The following is an 18782-nucleotide window of genomic DNA, read 5'->3' on the forward strand; positions in this document are numbered from 1 at the left end:
GGCTGGTTTTTATTGCCAGTCCGGCCCTTGACACAAGGCATTATTTGGTGGGTACTGGGTAAGCAATGACTTCTAGAAATGGGCTCATGTGACGATCGTCAGTCGTTAACAGATGATCTGCTGCCGTGACATCATCTCACTCTCCTAGCGCCGCACAGTTACCTATTGTGCTAGATCGATAGCTCAGGGATCGACTGCCCACCTGACCTCTTCAAGCACGCCTTTTTTCGCTGCTTAGACTCAGCTCTCGATTGGTTAGCCTGCAAGGGGGAGAGACGCAACATGGCGGAGAAAATGTCTGGCGGCTCGCACAGAGCGGGATCGAAGGTGAGGCCGGGGTGCAGGCGGGGGCAGGGCTGTGCTCGGTGGAGGACGCTGCTGATGGTTGGGTGGGTACAGAGAGGAATAGGCAAGGTCAGGGGATGGGAGAGAGCGATGTGTTGCCGGTGTACGAGGTGCGCAAGAGCCGAGGCCTTCTCTATAGAGACACACTCCTCTCTGGAGGAGACAGGACATTGGAGCCGCAAAGCCCGCCTTACTCGTCATTCGCTGTACACAGGTTTTACTCTACATAACGCATTATTCCCAATATACAGTGTGGCTGTCCCCCCCCCCATATACAGTGTGCTGTCCCCCCCCCCCCCATATACAGTGTGCTGTCCCCCCCCCCCATATACAGTGTGCTGCCCCCCCCCCCCCCATATACAGTGTGCTGTCCCCCCCCCCCATATACAGTGTGCTGTCCCCCCCCCCCCATATACAGTGTGCTGCCCCCCCATATACAGTGTGCTGTCCCCCCCCCCATATACAGTGTGCTGTCCCCCCCCCATATACAGTGTGCTGTCCCCCCCCCATATACAGTGTGCTGTCCCCCCCCCATATACAGTGTGCTGTCCCCCCCCCCCATATACAGTGTGCTGTCCCCCCCCCCATATACAGTGTGCTGTCCCCCCCCCCCATATACAGTGTGCTGTTCCCCCCCCCCCCATATACAGTGTGCTGTTCCCCCCCCCCCCCCATATACAGTGTGCTGTTCCCCCCCCCCCATATACAGTGTGCTGTCCCCCCCCCCATATACAGTGTGCTGTCCCCCCCTCCCCATATACAGTGTGCTGTCCCCCCCTCCCCATATACAGTGTGCTGTCCCCCCCTCCCCATATACAGTGTGCTGTCCCCCCCTCCCCATATACAGTGTGCTGTCCCCCCCTCCCCATATACAGTGTGCTGTCCCCCCCTCCCCATATACAGTGTGCTGTCCCCCCCTCCCCATATACAGTGTGCTGTCCCCCCCTCCCCATATACAGTGTGCTGTCCCCCCCTCCCCATATACAGTGTGCTGTCCCCCCCTCCCCATATACAGTGTGCTGTCCCCCCCTCCCCATATACAGTGTGCTGTCCCCCCCTCCCCATATACAGTGTGCTGTCCCCCCCTCCCCATATACAGTGTGCTGTCCCCCCCTCCCCATATACAGTGTGCTGTCCCCCCCTCCCCATATACAGTGTGCTGTCCCCCCCTCCCCATATACAGTGTGCTGTCCCCCCCTCCCCATATACAGTGTGCTGTCCCCCCCTCCCCATATACAGTGTGCTGTCCCCCCCTCCCCATATACAGTGTGCTGTCCCCCCCTCCCCATATACAGTGTGCTGTCCCCCCCTCCCCATATACAGTGTGCTGTCCCCCCCTCCCCATATACAGTGTGCTGTCCCCCCCTCCCCATATACAGTGTGCTGTCCCCCCCTCCCCATATACAGTGTGCTGTCCCCCCCTCCCCATATACAGTGTGCTGTCCCCCCCTCCCCATATACAGTGTGCTGTCCCCCCCTCCCCATATACAGTGTGCTGTCCCCCCCCCCCCATATACAGTGTGCTGTCCCCCCCCCCATATACAGTGTGCTGTCCCCCCCCCCCCCATATACAGTGTGCTGTCCCCCCCCCCCCCCCATATACAGTGTGCTGTCCCCCCCCCCCCATATACAGTGTGCTGTCCCCCCCCCCCATATACAGTGTGCTGTCCCCCCCCCCCCATATACAGTGTGCTGTCCCCCCCCCCCCATATACAGTGTGCTGTCCCCCCCCCCCCATATACAGTGTGCTGTCCCCCCCCCCCATATACAGTGTGCTGTCCCCCCCCCCCCCCATATACAGTGTGCTGTCCCCCCCCCCCATATACAGTGTGCTGTCCCCCACCCCCCCATATACAGGGCGCTGACTGTCCTGGTCTCCATATACAGTATCCTGGTCTCCGTATGCAGGGCGCTGACTGTCTCGGTCTCCGTATGCAGGGCGCTGACTGTCTCGGTCTCCGTATACAGTGTCCTGGTCTCCGTATGCAGGGCGCTGACTGTCCTGGTCTCCGTATACAGTGTCCTGGTCTCCGTATGCAGGGCGCTGACTGTCCTGGTCTCCGTATACAGTGTCCTGGTCTCCGTATGCAGGGCGCTGACTGTCCTGGTCTCCGTATACAGTGTCCTGGTCTCCGTATGCAGGGCGCTGACTGTCCTGGTCTCCGTATACAGTGTCCTGGTCTCCGTATGCAGGGCGCTGACTGTCCTGGTCTCCGTATACAGTGTCCTGGTCTCCGTATGCAGGGTGCTGACTGTCCTGGTCTCCGTATACAGTGTCCTGGTCTCCATATGCAGGGCGCTGACTGTCCTGGTCTCCATATACAGGGCGCTGACTGTCCTGGTCTCCATATACAGGGCGCTGACTGTCCTGGTCTCCATATACAGTGTCCTGGTCTCCATATACAGGGCGCTGACTGTCCTGGTCTTCACACAAGGAAGGATTAGTGTTCTGTGTATGGGATGAATGTCCTGGTCTGCATATACAGGACGCTGAATGTCCTGGTCTCCGTATACAGTGTCCTGGTCTCCATATACAGGACGCTGAATGTCCTGGTCTCCGTATACAGTGTCCTGGTCTCCATATACAGGACGCTGACTCTTCTGGTCTCCATATACAGGGCGCTGACTGTCCTGGTCTGCACACAAGGAAGGATTAGTGTTCTGTGTATGGGATGAATGTCCTGGTCTGCATATACAGTGTGAAGATTGCCCTGTCCTGTGTAAAGGATGAGTGTTTTGTCCTGTGTACGCAGTGTGATGAGCGTCCTGGTCTGCATATACAGTCTGAGTGTCCTGTGTATTGGATAAGCGTCCTGTGATGCGGTGGGACGGGTGACCTGGTCTGTACACACACCTGTTTGTATGTATTTCACTTGCTTTCCTTGGGTACATGGCTGTGTGAGCCGGTGACATGCCATGCATTCCTGTAGAAGTCTTTGGCTGTCGTTTGGTTCACATGTGTATACCATGCCAAGTTTTTGTGCGCACATGCCCTATGCTGGGGTTCTAGAATTCGATATCTAGAGCTACAATGTTTTGAATAAGTATTCATCCACCCTGTTACTGGGATGTGTACTTTTCCATGTTTCAAACTGTCCTGTGTGAATGGCTGTGTGTGTTCATGTCACTAATTAGTCTTGGATTACTCTGTCATCAGAAGTATTGCAGGCATCCTTCTAAACCTGCTAAAATGCCAGCTGTGTCCAACTTCATTCACTTTCCCTATTCCTCTTTCAGGACAGCTACATGTCAGATGATTACTTCATTCTACTATAGGAAGCAGAGTTCCAGCCTGGAGGAGGAAAAAAAATTAAGTTAGCAGCTACAAATACTGTAGCTGCTGACTTTTAATACAGTGTCTCACAAAAGTATTCACCACCCCCTTTGGCGTTTTCCATGTTTTGTTGCCTCACAACCCAGAATTAACATGGATTGTTTGAGGATTTGCATCACTTTGTTTACAGAACATCCCCACAACTTTGAAAAAGGTGTTCTGTTTTTTTTTTTTTTTTATTATTATTATTGTGACGCAAACAACAAACAGGACAAAATATCAGAAAAAATCAATGTGCCTAACTATTCACCTTTCTAAAGTCAATACTTTTTAGATCCACCCTTTGCAGCTATCACAGCTCCAAGTCTCTTTGGATAAGTCTCTATGAGCTTGCCACATCCTACCACTGGGATTTTTGTCCATATCTCCTTGCAAAACTGCTCCAGCTCCTTCAAGTTGGATGCTTTGCGCTTGTGAATAGCAATCTTTAAGTCTGACCACAGATTTTCTATTGAATTGAGGTCTGGGCTTTGACTAGGCCACTCCAACGCATTTACATGTTTCCCCTTAAACCACTCAAGTGTTGCTTTAGCAGTGTGTTTGAGGTCATTGTCCTGCTGGAAGGTGAACCTTCATCCTAGCCTCAAATCACACATGCAGAGGGGTACAGATTTTTCTCAAGAATATATCCCTGTATTTAGCACCATCTTTCCCTCAACTCTGATCAGTTTCCCAGTCCCGACTGCTGAAAAACCTCCCCACAGCATGATGATGGTGTTCTTTGGGTGATGTGTTGGGTTTGGGCCAGACATAGTGTTTTTTTTTGATGGCCAAAACGTTAAATTTTTGTCTCAGACCAGAGCACCTTCCTCCATACTTTTTGGGAGTCTCCCAGGTGCCTTTTCGCAAACTCCATGCCATTTTGTTTTTTGCTGAAAGTAATGGCTTTCTTCTGCCCTCTGCCATAAAGCCCAACTCTATGGAGCGTACGGCTTATTGTCACTCTATGTACAGATACTCCAGTCTCTGGGCTTCATAACCAAGGGGGTGACGACATATACACATGCCAATTATCATTTTTTTTTTCCTTAAAACTAGCTTTATGTATATATTTTTCTAATTTTACTTCACCAACTTAGACTATTGTGTTCTGAACCATCACATATAGTTCAGAATAAAAAAACATTGAGCTAAAGGCTGTAATGTAACAAAATGGGGAAAAAGCCAAGGGGTTGAATACTTTTGCAAGGCACCGTATAAGGACACTTACCTGTCCAGGGAGCCTGCGATGTCTGTACCCAAAGCCGACTCATCCATCAGTTCTGGGTGCAGGCACTGGCATCCTTACTAGGGGAAACAGGAAGCGAAGCCTTTGCGGCTTCACAGCCTGTTTCATAATGTGCATGCGTGAGTCGCTCTGCACTTTCTGAATGGTTCTGCTATCTTCTGGGACCTGTGTGTGTCTCCCAGAAGGGTGAGGGGGGGCAACGAGAAGGGGCCGCAAATGACAATGGTCTCCATGGCACCCTTTCAAGGAATTGGGAGTGGATGCCCCCCCTCCCAAATGTGGCACAGAGGGGGGATGGGGGTGGAAGCAGATAGCGGAACTTCCACATTTGGGTGGAATTCCACTCTAAAATACCCCTCCAACCACCTCAGACTCCACTTTGTGTTTCCTACCACCAGGAACTCAACACAGTGTTTGTTTGTTGTAATGAATAAATAGCCAATTGGTCAGTGACCACCATGGTGTTTGTTGCGCTGTGGGGATAGGGAGGACACTTGCACCTTATGCTGCTTTGCTTATCCCCTCATGAGGTGATGACACTGTGGCAGGACAGGTCTGTACTGGAAATGGTCTTTTTGTTGTGTGCAGAGAGTTTCTGTATTCCCCCACTGGATGCTATATGTGAAGTTTAGAGTGACGGAGGCCGGCTTCTTCATCTTTCCAGTATTGCAGAGAAGGGATTGTGTGGTATGTGGAAATGCGTCATGTCTGGTGCAGTGGATGATTTACTTCACCTACTGCTTAGAGCTGCACAATTAATTGTTAAATCGCAAACTCGATTCACCCCCCCCCACGATCTCACTATTAGGGCTGGGGAAAAAATAAATGTAAATGTTGAATCGGGTTGAGAGGTCAGATCTATTCAAAATTTAAGCAAATCGTTATTTTATTTTTTTCACCACCGCACTGGTCCTTAGGTGCTGCAGGCTGGAGTTTTTAGGCGAGGGCGCGGCTTCAGCCTAGTCCGCGAGGCCAGACGCTGCAGACTAGGCCGAAGCCACGACCTCGCCTAAAAACTCCAGCCTGCAGCTCCCCAGGACCAGCGCGGTGTCCATTAAAAAAAAAAAAAGAAAAAAAAACTTGATTTGAATCGAAGGTTTTTAAAAAAAATTTTTATTTTTTTTTTATAGAAAATCACCCAGCTCTGCTCACTCAGCTGTCAAAAGAAAACATTCGGGCAGCCTGCCAAGTTTAGAATATGAAACATTGTACCTAACCTTCCTTCTTAGATCAAAGAGATACTTGTTTGTAAAAAAAAAAAAAAAAAAGTCAGGGCAACCTGCCAAGTTTTCAACAACTATAAATGCAGGAAGTTTAACCACCTAAAGTCTAAATCTTTTTCTGAAGCTTCTTTCTTAAATTAAAATCAATATTTTAGGGTCTCTCTGCTAAAATGTATGTAATGTTTGGGGGATCCAAGTAATTTTCTAGCAACAAACATTGATTTTAACTTAAACAAGTATCAGAAAAAGACTAATGCCCCATACACACAGTCGGAAATTCTGACGGAAAAAGTCTGATCGGATTATGTTGTCGGAAAATCCAATCGTGTGTGGTCTCTATCGGACTTTTCCTGTTGGAATTTCCGACTGTGTGTATGGGGTAGCTGGATATAAAATCTCTGTATGAGAGCCACGCATGCTCACAAAAAATTTGGAGACAAATGCTTTTGGCTACTGGCCTCTACATAGTCCCGTCGTATGTTTTGTATGTCACCTCGTTCTGAGCGATCGGATTTTCTGACAACTTTGTGCGACCGTGTGTATGCAAGACAAGTTTCGGCCAAAATCCATCTGAAAAAATTAGACGGATTTTGTGGTCGGAATGTCCGACCGTGTATATGGGGCATTAGACTTTATGTGGTTAAACTTCCTTGTTTGAAAACTTGGCAGACTGCTTGTATTTTTCACATAGAAGTTTCTCCCTTTGATCTAAGAAGGAAGATTGTTACAATGTTTCATTTTAAAAACTTGGCAGACTGCCCAGATGTTTTCTTTTGACAGCTGAGTGAACAGCTAAGTCTCTTCATGGCAAACTCTGCAATAGAGATCTCAGGGGGTTGAATCAAGATGATGATATTTATTTTTTTAACGATTAATTGTGCAGCTCTAATGTCTAGAGGTACAGATTTTTTAATAAGTATTTACCTACCCTGTTACTGGAATATGTAATTTTATGGAAGAAATATCCCCCTTTCCGTATGCTGTTGGCTGTACTGATATATTTTTTTTTATTTTTTTTTGGTTTTTAGTAGTTAGTTGGTGGGGTGTGAAGTTATCCTCTCAGTTGTTTGCCTTTTTCCTGCCGTTTCCCATTGAGTATTGTTTATTTTTTTTCCCCTCTCTTCTGATTTGTTGTCCTGACTTTAGCTTTCAGGCTCATGTTTTGATTAATGTATGGGCAGAGTGGTTGTACAGAAGTCTACCGATCTACCTGTCAGATTTTTGCTGCTGGCAATGCTGATCAGTGTATTTTTTGTATTTTTTTGAAAATTCTTTTTCATTTTTTTTTTAAGCATACAAATAACGAGCCACTCTTGCGACGGACACCCACGGGCTATAACACAGTTGTCGGTGTACATTTACATACAATACAAAAATCAGGTGTGGAGTTAAGCCCCCCCCCCCCCCCAAAACAATAGAACTTTTGCCTAGATATATACCGTTAATGTTGACCTCCAAACTGGAGGAAGGCACTAGGTGACAAGGCATCCGCGTTGTCCGACATTTTAGGCCGTGATGCTAAATACCATCCAAAGTATGGCCCAGCCTGTTTACCTCACTGTGAGATCACGTAAGGTAAACAGTATTTGCAGGCACCACCAAAGATGTCTGACTGTAAGGCGCTGTTACAATAGTAATGTTTTAGGCCAGGTAAAGTGCACTTTTACAAAAAGGAGAGTGTTGTTTTTAATGAATTAGTAAACTTGTAGACTTGCATTTGGAGAAGGAGCAGCACAGTACAACTACTGTGTAGCGATACAAAGCAGGAATCGGAACCTTAGTAGGTAACAAGCAAATATGATTGCTCCCATGTACAAATCAAATGACAAAACTATGCATTAAAATGACATTTCTAAAATGTTACTCTTTATTGCTTCCCTCCCTCTGAAAAAAATGAACGCACACACTTGTGCTCATAAGTTTACATATCCTGACAGAATTCGATTATTTTTTTTGGCCATTTTTCAGAGAATATGAATGATAAAACAAAACCTTTTTTCACCGATGATTAGTGTTTGGCTGAAGCCATTTATTATCAACTGTGTTTACTCTTTTTAAATTATGACAACAGAAACTACCCAAAATGACCCTGATCAAAAGTTTACATACCCCAGTTATTAATACCGTGTATTGCCCCCTTTAACATCAATGACAGCTTGAAGTCTTTTGTGGATGAGGCTCTTTATCTTCTCAGATGGTAATGTTGCTCATTCCCCTTGGCAAAAAGCCTCCAGTTCCTATAAATTCTTGGGCCGTCTTGCATGAACTGCATGTTTTGAGATCTCCCCAGAGTGGCTCAATGATATTGAGGTCAGGAGACTGAGGTGACCACTGCAGAACCTTCACTTTATTCTGCTGTAGCCAATCACAGGTTGACTTGGCCTTGTGTTTTGGATCATTGTCATGTTGGATTGCACAAGTACGTCCCATGCGCAGCTTCCTGGCTGATGAATGCAAATTTTCTTCCAGTATTTTTTTTTTTTTAATAACATACTGCCTTCATCTTGCCATCAATTTTGACCAAATTTATTGTGCCTTTGTCGCTCACACATCCCCAAAACAGCAGCAATCCACCTCCGTGTTTCACAGTAGGAATGTTGACTCCTCTCCAAAATCAAGCATTTATGGTTGTGGCCAAATAGCTAAATTTTGGTCTCATCACTCCAAATGACTTTGTGCCAGAAGGTTTGAGGCTTGTCTCTGTGCTGTTTGGCTTATTGTAAGTGGGGTACTTTGTGGCATTTGTTTTTCTTCTGGCGACTTAATCATGCACCCCATCTTTCTTCAAGTGTCTCCTTATTGTGCATCTTGAAACAGCCACACCATGTTTACAGAGAGCCCTAAAGTTATTTGTGATTTTTTTATTTATTTTTTATTTTTTTTATTTTTTTGCATCCCAAACAATTTCCCTGGCAGTTGTATCTGAAATTTTAGTTGGTCTACCTGACTGTTTTGGTTTCAACAGAACCCCTCATTTTGCACTTCTTGATTAGACTTTGAAACACTACTGATTGTCATTCTCAGTTCTTTGGATTTCTTTTTATATCCCTTTCCTGTTTTATACAGATCAACTACCTTTTCTCGCAGATCCTTTGACAAGTCTTTTGCTTTCCCTATGACTCAGAATCCAGAAATGTCAGTGCAGCAATGGGTGAAAGAAGTGAACCCTTTATTACTGAAGTTTGCTGTCCCCTTCCGGAGTGTGTTTCATTGCCATAAAGCTTATCTGAGGTTTCATCACTTTGTAATTCACTGGCTTGTAACAAGTATGCAGATAAGGAGTTTTCAGTTTACCTGCTGCATGGTTATTTCAAATCAATGACAGCCAAGCTCCTAGCATTTCCTGCATTTTCACAGCAGTGGCAGCCTCTGCATTGTAGCTCTCTCAGCACAATTATGTACTTTTCTTAGACACATGCAGGCTGGGGTGTGTTGTTGACCGGGTTACTTGAACAAGCAATTCTGCAATTAAAATCAAGTTGCGTTTTCTGGCACAGATACCTGGATCACAATACTGGCTGCACCAAATTGCCCACCATATATGAAATTTACAGCTAACTCCACCTTCAGGCAACATGTTACACCCAAATTAAAGTGGTTGTAAAACTCATATGCATCCTTTCTCTAATACATGCACCATTTGATAGTTATGTAAAAATCCAGAACGTTGTATTACCTTTTTGTATTCTCATCTGTAAGCCTGTCACATCTCTCTGAAAATCTCCGGTCCATGGGTGTGTCTATGGACTGGAGCTCTGGAGGTGGAGTCATGGCATCACTGGCTCCACATTCCCACTGTATACTTACACACTAGCGCCAGCTTAGCAGCACAAACCATGCTAGAAATCTGCATGCATGTCACTCAATGCTGGGAGGTGGGGCCAGTGATGTGACGACTGCACCGCCCATGGACTGGTGTTTTCCAGAGAGCTGTGATAAGCTTGGAGATTAGAATACAGAAGTAATAATACAGCGATTTTTTTTTGGATGTTTACATGACAAACTATACGATGATGCATGTATTGGGGAAATGATACAGAAGAGGTTTGCAACCACCTAAAATAAAACTGTCTTTTTCTCAGGCTGGTGCAGCAGGAGATGCACACCCTTAGCTCATGCTCGTACATGGGTCTCCTCTGCATGCCAGTCAGTCAAAGGAGAGGGGGCGTTGCGACACATTTACTACATATGTCGGATTCTTTTCCAGCGGGGAGGATTACAGCTGACAGGCTGCTGGTATCCCTGTTAGACTGCACAAATTAGTTGTGCTGCATTGCTGATTAAGGTAAAATGTTCAGTCTTGTTTTTGTTATCTGGGTTTACAACCACTTTAGGGGTATAAATTGTTCCTAAGCAACCCCCTACCCCTAAAGAACCATAGACTTGTAGTTCTCAGTGAAATACAAATGCACTCCTAGTCCATTGACACTCAAGAAAGCTGGCACTGCGCCCACAATCCATTGATTGCAGCTGCGTGCAATGCCTGCAGGCACCTGTGAAAAATAAATGCACATTTTCCTGCAAAAATATATGCATTTATTTATTTTTTGTTGGTGGGGTGCCCATTCTTTCTCCTTATCAGGCACTGGTAGACTGTGTGACGTGGATACTCAAAGAAAGGTTTTAAAGGCAAAAATCACCTTTTGTAAATAAAATATTAATTGCACATGATTTTGCATGTATAAAAATTTAGTGTTTTTTTTTTTTTTTCTTTTTACCTGCAAAGCATTGCATCCACGATCAGTAGATCACGGGTGCAATGTCAGGCTCCTGCAGAGTAAATACCTGGTTTCCTGCCAGTCCCCCCTGCCTTGCTTTATCAAACTTGCCACCAGACATGAGAGCACATCTTCCCAGCATATCAGTTTTCTGGCTGTACTGGGAGAACAGGCTGCCTGTCCTCTGATGGTCAGACATGTGCTGACACCCTCGCCTGCAACGTCATTCACTGGAAAGATCAGTGTGTTGCTGTTTCTGGTAGAAAATGTTTTATTCATTTAAACCAGAGTAACAAGGAAAAGCACCTAATCCGCTCACATAAGGGCTAGAACTGGCAACATATATGTATAGTCAGGCCTACATGGTGCCAGCGGAAAAGCAGAAATAGCACCCATAATCAACTGTGAGGGACATGAAGTAGGGGAGGTCCAGGAGAGTTCCCCGTAGCTGGCTGGGGAAAACTTGGACATATTAACCACTTGAGGACCGCCGTATTGCCATTGTACGTCAGCACAATGGCACAGGCAGGCATAATCACGTACATCCACGTGATTGCCTTCCAGCGGGTGGGGGGTCCGATCGGACCCCCTCCCGCTGGTTACGGCGGTCCGATTCGGTCCAGGAGCGCTCCGTGATGAGGGGATGGCCGTTGGTTTTCGGCCACCCCCTCTGGATCGCTCCTGGCCAATGAGAAGCTTCCTCCCCTGTGTATTGTTTACACAGGAAGGAGGAAGTGATGTCATTCTCCTCGGGGCGGTCTTTTTGACCGGACTACGAGGAGAACAGTAAAAGTAAGTGTGCACCAACACTACACTGACATGTAGGTACACACAGGCACACAAACCCCCCCCGATCCGCCCCCCCTCCCCCCCCAGTCACAGTGTCACTGATTGCATTGATCATTTCTTTACTGATCAATGCATTCAGTGTCAGTTGTGACAGTAAAAACTGTCAGGACAGTTAGTGTTAGGTCCAGGGTAGCCCCCTATCACCCCCCAATAAAGATTTAACCCCCTGATTGCCCCTAGAGTTAACCCTTTCACCCCCTTTTGCCAGTGTCACTAAGCGATCATTTTTCTGATCGCTGCATTAGTGTCGCTACAGTCGCTAGGTAGCTAGTTATTTTTTTAGGTTCACCGCCAGGTTTTTATAGCGCTAGGTACCCCGATATACTACCCAATAATGTTTTTAACCCCCTGATTGCCGCTAGTTAACCCTTTCACCCCCTTTTGCCAGTGTCACTAAGCGATCATTTTTCTGATCGCTGCATGTGTCGCTAGGTAGCTAGTTATTTTTTTAGGTTCACCGCCAGGTTTTTATATCGCTAGGTACCCCGATATACTACCCAATAATGTTTTTAACCCCCTGATTGCCGCTAGTTAACCCTTTCACCCCCTTTTGCCAGTGTCACTAAGCGATCGTTTTTCTGATCGCTGCATTAGTGTCGCTACAGTCGCTAGGTAGCTAATTATTTTTTTAGGTTCACCGCCAGGTTTTTATAGCGCTAGGTACCCCGATATACTACCCAATAATGGTTTTAACCCCCTGATTTCCGCTAGTTAACCCTTTCACCCCCTTTTGCCAGTGTCACTAAGCAATAATTTTTCTGAACGCTGCATCAGTGTCGCTAGTGTCGCTAGGTAGCTAGTTAACTAGGCTCCCAAAAAGTCCCCCACATGTGGTATCCCCGTACTCGGGAGAAGCAGCAGAATTTATTTTGGGGTGTAATTTGACTTCTGCCCATAGCATGTGTGAGCAATATATCATTTAGTGACAACTTTGTGCAAAAAAAAAAAAGTTTGTAATATTCCCGCAACTTTTGGCAAAATATAAAATATTCCATGGACTCAACATGCCTCTCAGTAAATAGCTTGGGGTGTCTACTTTCCAAAATGGGGTCATTTGGGGGGGTTTTGTGCTATTTTGGCATTTTATGGCCTTCGAAACTGTGATAGGTAGTGAGGAGTTAAATCAAAAATTTGCACCCTTAGAAATCCTGAAGGTGGTGATTGGTTTTCGGGGTGCCGTGCGCGACTAGACTCCCAAAAAGTCCCACACATGTGGTATCCCCATACTCGGGAGAAGTAGCGGAATATATTTTGGGGTGCAATTCCACATATAACCATGGCATGTGTGAGCAATATATCATTTAGTGACAACTTTTTGTAAAAAAAATTTTTTTTTTTTTTTTGTCATTATTCAATCCCTTAGGACAAAAAAAAAAAATATTCAATGGGCTCAACATACCCATCAGCAATTTCCTTGGGGTGTCTACTTTCCAAAATGGGGTCATTTGGGGGGGATTTGTACTGCCCTGCCATTTTAGCACCTCAAGAAATGAGATCGGCAGTCATAAATTAAAAGCTGTGTAAATTCCAGAAAATGTACTCTAGTTTGTAGACGCTATAACTTTTGCGCAAACCAAAAAATATACGCTTATTGACATTTTTTTTACTAAAGACATGTGGCTGAATAAATTTTGCCCTCAATGTATGACTAAAATTTAGTTTATTCGATTTTTCTTATAACAAAAAGAAGAAAATATCTTATTTTTTTCAAAATTTTCGCTCTTTTTCCATTTATATCGCAAAAAAAAAAAATCGCAGAGGCAATCAAATACCATCAAAAGAAAGCTCTATTTGTGGGAAGAAAAGGACGCAAATTTCGTTTGGGTGCAATATTGCATGACCGCGCAATTACCAGTTAAAGCAGCGCAGTGCGAAATTGCAAAAAGACCCCTGGTCCTTAAGGTGTTTATTGGTCCGGAGCTGAAGTGGTTAAATTCCAGACAACACTGCAGTATGCTATAGACTCGTATAAAAATTGTAAGGGGGAGCGGAGAGTTTTGCTGTTTCTCCACCTCTCCAAACCACTTATGCAGCTGAGAACAGAAGATTATCATTTAACAAAAAAAGTATGTGTTTATTTTAAATATGTAGACAAATCTTTTTGGCTTTCATTTTAATTTTAAACTGTATATAACTTGCATATACATGATCCTGCACCTCCACCTGACTTTTTTTATTTATTTTTTATTTTTTCAAAATTGTCTTTTATATGTTTTCGTTTAGGGTCCTTTCACACGGATGGATCCGTGATAATCCGCCCCGTGAACATCCACTTGCTCAGCGGGGATCACTCCGTTGATCTCCGCTCTCCCCTATGGGGGGGGGGGGATCAGATGAACACGGACCGTCTATCTGTGTTCATCCGATCTGCTCTGCAGATGGACAGAAAAATAGGATTTTCCTCCGTCTGCAGAATCGGACCATAGTGGGGACGGATGATATTGGGTGTCAGTGGATGAACATCCCATAGGGATGCATGTATGTCCGTATTTCATCCGAAAATGGATGGATGAAATACAGACATACCATCCACGTGTTAAAGGGGCCTAATAGCGCAAGAAATAACAAAAAAAACTCAGTGGTGACGAAATACCACCAAAGGAACGCTCTATTTGTGGGGGAAAAAAGGACATACATTTTATTTGTGTACAGCGTTGCATGACCACACAATTGTCAGCTAAAGTAATGCAGTGCCGTATCCCAAATAGTGGCCTGTTCATGAAGGGGTGAAAATCTTCCAGGGGTCAAATAGTTAATATAATTAAAATAGTACAGTATTGGGTCAATTTTAGATGGAACTCATATTGGACATATTTTTAATTCTCCCCTGTGTGTCATTTGAATGTAGTTGATTAGGGTAGGAAGAAGACGTGCAAAAACTATTTCTGCTTGTGACAGCAGTTTGTTTACCGGGATATCGTTTCCCTTCTGGTTTTATTACTCTGCACATCTAAATGTTACAAAGTAAACACATGTACAATTTTAACCTGTCAAAGTGGCAATTTCCTTTTTAGGGCCTCTTCACATATAAATGTGCATTGCCATTAGTGTGCATTTTTATGTGCGTTGACATGCGTTTTTTTGGGCATTTAATTGCTCTGGTCCTTAAATTGGAAATCTTGTTTGTGACAGTTGTGTCCATTTTATTTATTCAGGCTGTATTGTCTAGTTACTCATTTTGAAGTAAAATAACCAAGGGAAATCTGTTTTATAGATCAAATTGACAGTTTATATAGAAGTTTTTATTTTTTTTGTGGTTGCAGGAAGTTAGGTGATAATTACTTTATATCATTGTAAACTGGGTAAAATCGCAAAATCATATATTTTCAGTGCAGGGAAGCAAAAGGAGGTGCCTTATGCCTTGTGGACATGGGCGGGGGGTGTGTTACAAATAGGTGATCAGTGTGTTCTCTTACCGCCTAGCTGCAAATTGACAGATTCCATTCACTACCACCATACACAACTCATTAAAGTGTATAGGACTGATATGCAAGGCAAGCATTTGGTTGTGGCGCAGTGTGCCTGCCAGTGCTCATTCCCTTGAACCCCCTAGGCATGTGAAGCAGAGGGGGCAGTAGCAGTCACAGGTCTGCTTTTAGCAGCCGGCCCTCACTGATCTACATTTCTGCTAGGTGACGTACCCTTACTAGCAGACCTGGGAACCTAACTGACGGTGACTGTTTGCGTAGACAGCCTGTCACTTCTGCAACCGGCTGCTGAGTGGTATGTTTGCAGCTAGCAGGTAATGGCTGTGGTTTGTGCTGCTTGTGCAGTGATAGGGAGGGTACAGTAAGGTGGAAAGGGTTATTTTTACTGTCTACAGGTGAGTATGTGTGTAGTGCACCCCACACACAGCACATCCTTTCATCTCTGGGAGCCTAACCCCTTTCCTGATTACCTGTGTTGTATTGTATTTCTGTCCATCCAGTTCTTTATATTGATATTTAACACAGCTCTAACATATACAGTACTGTCTGGCAAAGCTGGGGACCTTTTCTTGCTACCGTGTTGGCACATGAGCACTGCAGTACTACAGACTGACTTCTTGACCTGCCCCCAAATGTCCTAGTTTTTCTTCATTAGTTTGTAATAGCATAGCACCTCTATCTGCAGCATTCTCCAGTGAGGCCAGGGGTGGAGCCCTGACACCCTGGGCTCACAGGAAGTGGGTTGAATAAAGCTGGGTGTCATTCAACCTGGAAGAAGAGCTGACGTTGGAGCATTGAGAAACCTCCAGAGATTGAGTCTAGGAGACAGAGCTGCTTTTTTTTTCTTTATTTATTTCTATGGAGGTGCCCAGGGTGACTTCTTTATCAATCTGCTTTTATTGAAGGCTTTCTTAGGACTAGCCAGGGATACAGAACCTAGAAAAGGGGGGGGGGGGGGGGGGTGGTATAAATGATACAGTACTAACATAACCTACTGTGCTTCAAAATCAAGAATATCGGCATGAGCTATCGCCTCGTAACAGAGCCTGTTTGCATTTGTTACATTTCAGAATGTCTATATCTCTTGGGGTGCATAGTAAATATATATTTAACCCTGTCATGCCTTAGGGTATAACAAATTTAAATGCCGAAGCCCAATTTTTTTTTTAAATTTTGACGTGTAAGTAAAACCATACATATCCTCACTGCTACTTTGTACATCCAGGTGTATTATACCTTGTTTTTTTTTTTTTTTTCGGGACAAATTGGGCTTTCATTTGGTGGTAAATGGTAATGTTTATCTCCTGATTTATTTATTTTAATTTTACATTTTTTTTAAAATGTATATTTCTTGCTACTACCATAAATTCTCCTGCTTCTGACGATCGCAGCAATACTACATATGTGTATGTTAGTTGTTGTTTGTACTCGTAGTATAGCCCAGAAACAATAGTGCGCATTTTGTTTTTTATTTATAGATAGATATACTTAAAACACACTGACGCAAATTAAAAAAATAAAATCCTTTGCTAAAAATACTGACCTTGACCTTTGACCCTGACACTAACCCTGGCACTGACCTAGATCAACATTGATCTAGGTATTATTATTTTGTCTCTCATCCATTCACAGAGACAGAAAGCACAGGGGCAGGCTTCATAGTGACTGACCACTGTCATAACCAATCGGAGGCTATCAAATTGGTAGAATGGGACTTGGAGCTCTCAGTAAGACCCTGGTCTCTGTGCTGGGAGTACGCTACCCAGCACAAAGAGATATGCAAAAATAGCGCCCACATGGAAAAAAAGCTCAGTCCAGTGGGGCCGCATATTTGCATACGGTCGGCATGAAGGGGTTAAAAAAACAAAAACAAAAAAAATGTGTGTATATATATATATATATATATATTCCAAAAAACGAAGGAAGAATCATCAAATGTGCATTGAGACACCATTGGGGATATATATGTTTTAATGACCTTTTTGTGATTACATTTATGTTGCTGTAAATATAATGATTATGTGTTTTTTTTTTTTTTTGTTTTTTTTTTTTTGTCATGCAGCAACCTCTCATGGAAAGTAAACTGAAAGCTTTCAGCATTGGCAAGATGGCTCCTGCAAAGAGAACATTAAGCAAGAAAGAACAGGAGGAGCTTAAGAAAAAGGTGAAGCACATCAAAATTTAAGATCGCTAGATATGCTATAAGTCAGCCGAATGATTCTTCTTCCTTTTTATTTTATAATTTTTTTTTTTTTTTCAAACAGAATGTGTTTATTTTTAAAGTGGTTTTAGGGCCAGTTCACAGCAGAGAGCAGTGTGGGAAACCTATGTTTTGTGCGCATTTCCTGCACTTCATTCAAAACGCACTGCACTAGCATCTGTGGCAGGTGTCAGTGTTAACGTAACGACAGCCCAGAAAGGGGTTACAAATTAAGTGCATTGGCTTGCACTTGATCACATGGTACACTAATACCATGCAATCTGGTTGCTGTGCATTTTTTAACCACTTCAATACCGGGCCATAGTCATATGATGTCCGCAGATGGGATCTCTCATCCTGGGCGGGCGTCATATGACGTCCTCAGTATTTCGCTACTCCTGCGGGCCCCCGGGGGCCCTCAGAGCAGTAATCATGGATAAGGTGTGTCCCTCGAGACACAGCCCATCCCTGATTCGGGTAAAGAGCCAATAACAAATGGCTCTTTACTATGTGACTGGCTGCGTCCAATCACAGCCGGTCACATGCATTGACCTCGTGCACGCCCCTCGTGCACGTGCTCGTGCACTCCCCTAGGGCGTGCACAGAGCGGCGATCGGGGATGCGTCCTGTCACCCTGACACAACCCAACCCCGATCGCAGTTTACCATGTGACTGGCTGTGTCCAATCAGGTCCAATCACAGCCAGTCACAGAATGTAAACAAACCGCCGTAACGAGATGTTATTGGGTTCTCCTCCTCACACCGATCATGTGTGAGAAGGAGATTGCGGTAACATATCGTTAACGCTTGCAGTGCACACCAAAACACACTGCCCCCCCCCCCCCCCCCAAATAAAGAGTACCTGTCACCACCCATCAAAGTAACTGTCACAGCCCATCCAAGTACCCGAGTACCTGTCGCAGCCCATCGGAGTTTCTGTCACCACCCATCAAAGTACCCGAGTACCTGTGGTAGTCCGCCCATCCGAGTACCTGTCACCAGGCCATCGGCGTGCCCGAGTACCTACCTGCTGGCCGTGCCTTATAGAATATATGTTGGGGTATTTGCTTTCCAAAGTGGGGTAATTTTGTGGGTAATTCCACTGTCCTGGTGCCAAGGACCTTCAAAAGTGTGATAGGTAGGAATGAGATGTTTTCGCTCTTTTTTTTTTTTTTTCATTTGTCACAAAAAATAAAAAAAACCCAGTGGTGAGTAAATATCACCAAAAGAAAGCTATATTTGTATGAAGGGGAGGGAGGGGATGGTGAGGGTGGGTGGGTGGGCAGCTTAATAAACATGTGTTTCCTAAAAAACCTGTAGCACTTTTTTTTTTCCACTAGCCATTGGCTTTTAGAAAATGTCTAGTTTGAGGGGTCTTTTTAAATTCTGAAAGCTGTGAGTGAAAAATGAAAACCTCACGATTTTCGGGTACATTTGATTTTTGCCATTTTGCAAAA

General features: G+C 44.7%; 1 protein-coding gene across 8 annotated transcripts in view; it reads left to right on the forward strand.

Moving 5' to 3' along the window:
* The first annotated feature begins 202 nt into the window (after nt 1–202).
* U2SURP (U2 snRNP associated SURP domain containing) overlaps nt 203–18782 on the forward strand; it is a 127920-nt gene continuing 109340 nt past the window's right edge. For all 8 annotated transcript variants that reach the window (XM_077488227.1, XM_077488231.1, XM_077488229.1 and 5 more), the window contains exons 1-2: nt 203–327; nt 17188–17289. In XM_077488227.1, coding sequence (XP_077344353.1) covers nt 283–327; nt 17188–17289 — 147 coding nt within the window. In that variant the 5' untranslated portion in view covers nt 203–282. The remainder of the gene's footprint in view (nt 328–17187; nt 17290–18782) is intronic.

The sequence above is a fragment of the Lithobates pipiens genome, unplaced genomic scaffold (assembly GCF_037356315.1).
Source record: "Lithobates pipiens isolate NorthernLeopardFrog02 unplaced genomic scaffold, aLitPip1_a1.2 Scaffold_18, whole genome shotgun sequence".
NCBI classification, from domain to species: domain Eukaryota; kingdom Metazoa; phylum Chordata; class Amphibia; order Anura; family Ranidae; genus Lithobates; species Lithobates pipiens.